This window comes from Sardina pilchardus, chromosome 19, assembly GCF_963854185.1.
Source record: "Sardina pilchardus chromosome 19, fSarPil1.1, whole genome shotgun sequence".
Lineage (NCBI taxonomy): Eukaryota > Metazoa > Chordata > Actinopteri > Clupeiformes > Clupeidae > Sardina > Sardina pilchardus.
The window spans coordinates 2,738,202-2,748,201 of NC_085012.1; the positions used below are offsets into that span (position 1 = coordinate 2,738,202).

A 10,000-nucleotide genomic window follows, 5' to 3' on the forward strand; every position below is an offset into this window, starting at 1 on the left:
CTCATATTGAGCTGTGAAGAGACCTTCTCCATGCGTGAGTCTGCCTGATCCCCAGATGCACATCTTATGAACAGAGGCATTGATTGGCTATCGCAGCATGCAGACGGATGACTGTCTGTCACCACAGAGTTTTGGAAACAAGTCTATTTCCTCTCCCCACGCTGCAGAATACACACTGTGTATGTATTCACAACTCATCTGCACTCCATTGCTCTTTCTGAGTGATCGGCTGCTTTTGTCTCGCTAGACTGAGATTGAACTCCACAGTGTGACAACTGTAATGAACTGAATGCAAAAGTAAGTGGAAAGCAAAGGAAGCAAAAGAGCAGAATTTTCTGCGAGGGTAATTTATGTACCACAGCAAATGAGTCCAGTTTCAAAATATTATATTCAATTATATAATTATATTAAATATTATATTCAACTCCAAGTTCACTTTCAATCTAATGAATTCAGTTTTAGCTTATACTAAATTTGGCTTCTCAATACAAATGCTCAAATTCAGCAGTTCAAGGCCAAACACAATATATTCAAATTGGGCTTGAGGTGGGTGACAAGTTTTACTCAATCGATTGAAGGTCCACTAAGAACATGTGGGGATGACTAAATAAATATAACTAATGATCATTATTATTATTATTATAATCATCACGAAGAATGTCTCTGCTCATGGTCATGTTTAGCTCCGTGCCTGGACAGTGAAGGCTGATAATGAGGTGAAGGTCTCTAAAAAATGGAGGGAAATATTTGATTTGCACACCTGCGTATTGAGAGCTGCAGCCACTGATGAAGGCCTGTTTCACCTGCGTATTGAGAGCTGCAGCCACTGATGAAGGCCTGTTTCATCTCACACTTTGGCTCCTAGGTGTTCTAAAACTAGAGTTAATTAACAGCCATCGCCTCCAAGATCGCTCAGGAAGGAAACACACACACACACACACACACACTCCAAAACAGCAGCACCGCGGTTCATTACCGTGATACATGTCTCTAATTAGGAGAGGATGCAGGTGGATGGGGCAGAGGCAGAAAAGAATAGACAACAGAGAGGAGAGAAAGAGAGATGGATAGAAAGAGGAAAGGAGTGATAGAAAGGAGAGGAGACAAAGGAGAGAGAGAGAGGGAGAGAGAGGGAGGGAAAGAGAGAGCGATGAGGGGAACAGTAATCTCTCTCTCAGATCTCTCTGTGCTGCCTGGGGAAAGTTTGATAAGCACACCTCAGACAAAGTCCTGTCCTCTAAAAAAGCCTTTCAGCCCATTCATTGCTTCAAGTCGCCACAATCCCCTGCAACACTGTTCCCATCTCAACAAGGCCACCTGCCACCTGAGGAGAGAGAACACCCGGCGCCATGGAGCAGTGAGTCACAGGGTGGGGGTGCACGGGCACAGGGTGGGGGAGCCGTGAGTCACAGGGTGGGGGTGCACGGGCATCTCACCAGCAGCCTTCACAGAGACGCCGCAGAACTTGGGCTGCCATTGGAATCGCTTCATCCAGCAGCTCAACTAAGACATAATGTTGAGAATTGGACTTGTACGATCTTAAGAGGATCTGAATAATTTAACACTGCACTGAGCATGAGAGTATTTATCAGAGCATGTTACTTCCTCTCGCTTACTGATACTCACTCTCTTAGTGTTACTTCCTCTCCCTTACTGATACTCACTCTCTTAGTGTTACTTCCTCTCGCTTACTGATACTCACTCTCTTAGTGTTACTTCCTCTCCCTTACTGATACTCACTCCCTTGGTGCCACACAGACACAGACAGACCGACAGACAGACCGACAGACAGACAGACAGACAGACAGACAGACAGACAGACAGATAGATAGATAACATTATATTTAACACTTTTTTGTCCAAAGTGCCTTACATGTGTCATACTACAAGGGAACACAATACACTGTCCCCGGAGCAACTTGGGGTTCATCGCCGCCTTGCTCAAGGGCACAACGGTTGAACCAACTTGCTTCAGGCGACGGCGCGCTAGCTCGGCTCCTTAACCACTACACTACCACCGCCCTGCACACACACACACACACACACACACACACACACACACTACTGCACGCTAGCCCAGCTCCTTAACCACTACACTACCACCGCCCTGTACATATGTGTACCTTATTGCCACACAACAATGTTGCTGTTGATAATTGTTGTTACAGACGTTGCTCAATCCAGTAAGGAGATAAGAAATGGTCCATTTTGTTGTAGTGTTCAGGAGTCTGACTGGCTATTATTGAAACGTGTGATTTCAGTTCATAGACATGCAGCGCCTACAGCCAGATGAGGGACGCCAGTGAGAGGACAGCAGTGAGAGGACAGCAGAGAGCGGAGAGAGGAGAGCGGAGAGCGGAGAGTGGAGAGCAGTGCTCAAGACGGATGTAGCAGACAACACAAGGCTCTCCTCTCCTCCCCCCCACGCACTGAACAACACAAGACTCCCCTCTCCTCCCCCCCCCCCCCCCACCACCCCCCCACACGCACTGAACAAACGCAGGAAGCTCTTGTCCACACACGGCCCTGACGGAGAACACTAGAACACACGGCTGCTCAGACACACAAAGAGAGCGCAGAACAGCGAGGGGACTTTTCCTTCAGTCAAGACCAGCGGGGCTGACCTCTTCAGAGAGAGTGGGCAGGGCAGCTGGTGGACTTATGAGCTGCGTCACTTACTGTAAACAGGTATATCATGAGCTGTGTCACTTACTGTAAACAGGTATATCATGAGCTGTGTCACTTACTGTAAACACGTATATCATGAGAATAGCATGCCACATACATCATCATTAGAATGCATTGTGAGAATAGCATGGCATGTATATCATGAGAATAACGTGTAAGTAAGACAATGCGTTCTGCCACTATGAAAGATTGATATGACGGACCTGTGAAAGATCATTGATATGACGCACCTGTTTTTTGTTTGTTTGTTTGTTTGTTTGTTTGTTTGTTTGTTTGTGTGTTTGTTGTTTGTTTAGCTCAGAAGCAGCTGAGATGCTCAGCACTGGATCATTTCCTTAATGAAGACCCGGCCAGCTCAGCACTGGAGGACACTGCTCTCTTGTTCACCCCTGAGTGAGCTGCTCAACACCACAGGTAGCTCACACACACACACACACACACACACACACACACAGAGAAGGCATGTCTGCTGTAAACAATTCTATCCTGTCTTCCCCCATCTCTGAGAGCTGGAAGTGTGTGTCCCTCTCGCTACCTCTCGCTCAGGAAAACACACACATGGAGGAGAACACACACATGGAGGAGAACACACACATGGAGGAGAACACACACATGGAGGATGTGAGGCTGTGAGGAGGCAGGCTGGCACGGAGAGATCTCAGCGCTTTAAAAATGCAGGCGGCTGCTCCTGTACGCGCCATGAAAACAGCAGGCAGGTTACTGAGGCATGGAGTTAACACAGCCTGTTATCTGTGACACGCGTTCCAGCCAACTGCTTTATTGCCGCTCTCAAAATACCTCCTTCTCATTCCCTGCCATCTAAACGCGCAGAACCTTTAAAAATACCCTCCTTCCTCCATTCCCCGCCATCTAAACGTGTAGAACCTGTCAGTCAGTTCAGTCAGATGGAAAGGAGGGAACCCAAATATTGCTGGAGCACAGAGTAGAAGAGGCAACAGCAACACCCAATTAGTTATAGTTCACACATTTCTATTCAAGTGTCTCTCTCTCTCTCTCTCTCTCTCTCTCTCTCTCTCTATATATATATATATATATATATATATATATATGTCTCTTTCTCTCTTCACCCTCGCTTCCTACTCGTGGATGCTATTGTGAGTGAACTATCCTTTCAATATCAAGCATGAAGTCTACATCTACATCTGGATCAGAACAACAATAATAGAAGTGAATCTACAACACTGAATAAAAATACTTTAGATCATCAACACCACAGGTGATGGTTACCAGGGTGACCAGCCCACAAACAGGAAGGAAACCTGAAGTGTATTACCCTGGACTTTTACCACAGAGGCAGAGCTTTTAAAATGCCATAGGCTCTAGCACAGCTGCATGGTAACGTTACAGTAATGACAGCCTTCAGTTTGCTGGAAGAGCTGAACTGGTGCATCCCAATGGGGAGAGGATGAAGGGGACGACAACGCTAACGCAACGCTAACGCAACGCTAACGCAACGCCAACACAACGCTAATACATTTCCTTCACTATGATAAGGGTCATATGTCATCATGAACTGCACCACATAATGAAACAGACAGGGTGGTAATGACACTGCTCTTCACGAATAGTCAGAGCCATACACAGTATTGACGCGCGGCAACACAGCCCCAGCCTTGGCTCTGATCTCTGACCTATTTTGGTCTTGGCATCACTGGGAGCATCGACTGATGCAGGAGGGTCGCGGCAGCTGTGGCAGAAGCCCCCGCATGTGCATGATAAACACGCAATACAAACACACGTGAACACCACGCAATACAAATACACACGTGAACACCATGCAATACAAATACACACGTGAACACCACGCAATACAAACACACATGCAATACAAACACACACATATGAACACACATGCAATGCAAACACACATGCAATACAAACACACACATATGAACACACATGCAATACAAACACACACATATCATGCAATTAGGGTTGCAAAGGGGCGGAAAATTTCCGGTAAATTTCCAGAAACTTTCTGGAAATTTCCCATGGGAAGTTAAGCTGGGTAATTTTGGAAATATTCAAAATGGGAAACTTTTATGGAATTACAGGAAATTAGGGAATTAATGGGAATTTACGGGAATTTTGTTTTTTACCAGCAGCTTACATTAGCTAGCCAAGACTGCCGTGAACACTGGCTGAACTCAACTTGTTACAAAAATGTTTAATGAATTTATTTTAATCCTCGGTTGGCCAAAAAATACCGACATTACATTCATGTATGACCCCAAACCTCACAGATTGTGATTATTTTAAAAGTGCCAAGCTAAATCAGACCAGTAGCCTAATATGACCATATGATTATTAACCATCCCATTAGAGATGCAAAATGACGTTCTTCCATTTGCATGAGGACAACAGTGATGACACGCCAAGAACTGGGCGACTCTTTTCGCAAACTTCCCCCAGTTTCCCACCAGTTATTCCCACATGAGATAATGTTTGCAATGACATTTTCACCGGGAAAATTAGGTTTCCTATATGTCTAGTAGCCTATGTTGATTGTTGTGTGCATGTAATCGACCTGTGTGCAGGGTAGAAATTCAACTGAATTTGCACTACATCAGGTTGTTTTAACTAACATTATGCTAAAAGATGGGTTTTTTCCAAGTACATTAAGGTCTTTGTCTTGCCAGATACAACATTTCCAGTTTATTCCCATTAATTCCCATTTATTCCCGTTAATTCCCGTATATTCCCGTTAATTCCCATGGAAAGTTTCCAACTTTGAAAATTCCCGGAATTTTGCAACCCTACATGCAATACAAACATACATGCAATACAAACACACATGCAATACACAGACGCATATGAACACCATGCAATACAAACACACATGCAATACACAGACGCATATGAACACCTCGCAATATCAACATGCATGTGAACGCAACGCAATATAAACACACATGTGAACAGCACGCATGCACACAAACACAAACACATCAGGAGGCCTGGTGCATTCATGATAAACCATGCAATACCATCATGCATCTAAACACCATGCTCTCACACAAACAAACACACACACACATACAGTACGTACTGACCCGTGAAAACTCACTGAATGCACAAGCTGTACATCGACAGACCTGACGATAAAGCTGTACATCTCTTCATATGTAAGAGAGACCTGACGGTAAAGCCGTATCTCTTTAAGAGAGACCTGACGGTAAAGCTAAATCTCTTCATATGTAAGAGAGACCTGACGGTAAAAGCTGTACATCTCTTCATACAGTAAAGAGAGACCAGACGGTAAAAGCTGTCTCACAATTTAGAATGAATGCAAAGGAACACTCAGTGGGCACTCTCAGGATGAAAGGAATGAGAATTGAAGAGCCGTAAATACTAAATATTTTACACTCTTTCTAAAGCGTCCAGCCTGTTCCTGTACTCTCAGTATGAGAGGCCATATAAACCACATATATCCACCTCTTTCCTTAACCCGGAAATATGTATCGTTGCGATGGTTACGATACTGTTTTCAACTTCCGTTCATTCTGTTAACATGTGCGTTCTCCATAGCAAACTAGGTTATGCCTCAACTTAGATTTCGTTCGAAATGTTGACAATTCTGCCCTCAGCATGTATATACTGCATCACATATAACCGATATAAAATAGAAAAGTTGACTTTTATATGCGTTATGATATGTTAAGCACCGTAAACCGTCACGTTAAAACAGATACAATGCAGCTTCGCCGGAAATAGAAAACCGTCTCGGTGTCATGGCGACCCCCATTGTTGGCTGCGGAATATCGTGGATAGGCAGAGCTGGACCCTTCCACAGTCCTCTCGCTTCAGCCACTTCCACTCACAGCACTATTCCACCATGGACACCATGAAGCAGAAAGATACTTCAGATGCGGCTGCAGCCATGAGAGAGCTTTTATACCCTCCGCACCGCCACGCATGCATTTCAATGGCACACAAGTGCCTCACAAACACGGCCCACCCCAAGGCTGTCACTTCAGTAATCACAACCACAAGTCATTCTCAGTGAGTCACTGGCACACACACACACACACACACACACACACACACACACACACACAGGCGCGCGCACACACACATTTCAATTAGGCTGAACAAAGCCTCTGAGGCTGACCCCTGCTCCAGGGGGGGTTTGTGGCCGATGCACGGCTGCACGAACGCAAAGACCAATTTGGCTGCTGTTGGTGTCCTCCCTCTTCCTGTGGCTGGGAAACCCCGACAGAGAGAAGCTACCTGCTGGCTCCCCCATCAACAGGATTAGACTACACTCCCCCATTAACGCCACTCACACACTGACTACACTCCCCCTTTAACACCACTCACACACTGACTACACTCCCCCTTTACAGTAACACCAGTCACACACTGACTAGACTCTTTACTGGACACACTTCCCCATTAACGCCACTAACACACTGCCTAGACTATACTGGACACACTAACACACTGCCTAGACTATACTGGACACACTAACACACTGCCTAGACTATACTGGACACACTAACACACTGCCTAGGCTCTTTACTGGACACACTAACACACTGCCTAGACTATACTGGACACACTCACACACTGACTAGACTATACTGGACACACTCACACACTGCCTAGACTATACTGGACACACTCACACACTGCCTAGACTATACTGGACACACTCACACACTGCCTAGACTATACTGGACACACTCACTCACACACTGACTAGACTATACTGGACACACTCCCCCTTTAACGCCACTCACACACTGACTAGACTATACTGGACACACTAACACACTGCCTAGACTATACTGGACACACTAACACACTGCCTAGACTATACTGGACACACTCACACACTGCCTAGACTATACTGGACACACTAACACACTGCCTAGACTATACTGGACAGGACACACTCCCCCATTAACACCACTAACACACTGACTCCTGCATGTGCCGTGTGGATTAGGGAGTAATGGGAAGACTCACAGGATTAAGCAAGAATCCATTTTTGGAGCGTGACTGATGCCCTGAGGATGTGTGTGTGTGTGTGTGTGTGTGTGTGTGTGTGTCTCTCTCTGTGTGTGTCTCTCTCTCTGTGTGTGTCTCTCTCTCTGTGTGTGTGTGTGAGGTGCGTTTGCTGGCTGCCATCCTCTCCTTGACATGTGGCGGTGCTTCCCAGTGACTCCAGATCTGCTTCCGGAGGCTCCGAGGGGAATGGATTTGTCTAAGCTGTTCAGGCCGCGGTTCAAGCACTCTCAGCTCGGAGTTCAAGACACCATGAAAAATGAACTAGGCCAATTAAAGATTAATTTGACTCTTTTTTTAACAAGACTCTGCTGCTGCGGAGGTAACAGCAGGAGACACGAATCCAACACTGGCTGAGAATCACACAGGAGACAGAACCTCAACACTGGCCTGCTCAAGACTGAGAATCACACAGGAGACAGAACCTCAACACTGGCCTGCTCAAGACTGAGAATCACACAGGAGACAGAACCTCAACACTGGCCTGAGAAACACACTGGACACACAACCTTAACACTGCCCTACTTAAGACGGAGAAACACACTGGACACACAACCTTAACACATGCCCTACTTAAGACGGAGAAACACATCGGGCACACAAGTCCAACACTGTAACTGCTTAAGACTGAGAAACACACACGAGACACAACCTCAACACTGCCCCTATAGGACTGAGAAACACACTGGACACACATGCCTGTGCCCTGTAACTGCTTAAGACTGAGAATCACAGGAGACAGAACCTCAACGCTGCCCTGAGAAACACACTGGACACACAACCTTAACACTGCCCTACTTAAGACTGAGAAACACACACGCGACACAACCTCAACACTGCCCCTAGGACTGAGAAACACACTGGACACACATGCCTGCGCCCTTTCTTTATGGTCCATGAGCTGGTCTGAATCCTAAATCCATGTACAGTGCTGGCATAAGCCATGCCCCCACAGATGCCCATATTAAATCCCAATGCAGGTTGCTTCCCTAACAAAGACATCTGACATTACTAACCTTATTAATAATCAATAATCTCTATGGATAGCCAACATATGGGACACATTTATACACAACTGTTACAACCGGTAGCCTATTGGACAGCGTGGACAGTGTCTCGGTATCAGCACAGTAGAAGAGCGCACTTTTAATATAGCCTACAGTATGGGGCATTATAACGGCATATAAGATACAGTATGAGGCATTATAAGGAGGAAGGCTAATGACATCATGACGCACGACTAGTTTCTTCTGTGTCTCGCTATCACTGGAACACAAGAGCAAGGAGTAGCCGAACTGCTGTGTACCGGCTGTGCCAAAATCTGACGTTACAGTCGAGTGACAAAACAAAAAATCACATTAATTTACCTACCTATATTTCTTAATTCATACATCAGACACGTGATAGCATACAAGACGTATAAGTAGCCTACACAAGCATGCAAAACTCACGTTACTCACCGAGAATACCCAGAACAAAAACTTTAACCCCCGTCAGCGCATTCTTATCCATAATGAACGAAAACAGAGTTCCAGGTTATTCAACGAGGTTTCAGCTCCGCGAGAACTGTCTCAGACAAACCATGTTCCATCCCAGGTCGCATGATATACGGCAGGAGAAGTTCTTCTGTACTTGATCTATCTCCGTCATTTGCAGTTAGGTGTCTGAGGTGACGGACGACAGCGAACAACAGGAAAGGTCTTTCCAAAAAGCTCTGTTAATGTTTGCGGTATGGAGAGAGCCGAGTGCGCCGCACATTTGAAGTGCTCGCTGCTGGAGGAGCGTAGCCAGTGGTGACCAACCTCTTCCCTAATGTGACTTACGCGCCCCCCGAATCCAATCCTACATCCCCCGTGCGTGTTCGCCTCTCTCTCTCTCTCTCCCTCTCTCTCTCTCTCTCTCTCTCTCTCTCTCTCTCTCTCTCTCTCTCTCTCTCAGCGCGCGCGCGCGCGCGCGTGTGTGTGTGTGTGTGTGTGTGTGTGTGTGTGTGTGTGAGAGAGAGAGAGAGAGAGAGAGAGAGAGAGAGAGAGAGAGAAATGTGTTGATCACAAATTTTAACGGTAATGATTCTGATATGGTTTTTAATTATTTTTTATTAGGCCTATTATTTTTATTTATTAATTCGTTTTTAATTAATTATCATATGTTCAGCGTGCAATTGCAGAGTGCAAGAAAGAACAAGACTAATGTCAACTTTAACTGACAAAAATCCATGTTTTACTCATGAAATTTGCTACCAAATCTAAGTCCATATCATGCATGTAAATGCAAAGGTGAAGGC

At 45.6% G+C, this 10,000-nt stretch overlaps 1 protein-coding gene across 1 annotated transcript in view; it reads right to left on the reverse strand.

Annotated features, from left to right (window-relative positions):
- Positions 1–9,553, reverse strand: part of LOC134066442 (receptor activity-modifying protein 3-like) — a 35,056-nt gene extending 25,503 nt beyond the window's left edge. The window contains exon 1 of the mRNA XM_062521789.1: positions 9,180–9,553. Within this exon, the coding sequence (XP_062377773.1) occupies positions 9,180–9,231 (52 nt within the window). The 5' untranslated portion in view covers positions 9,232–9,553. The remainder of the gene's footprint in view (positions 1–9,179) is intronic.
- Between the last annotated feature and the right edge of the window lie 447 nt (positions 9,554–10,000).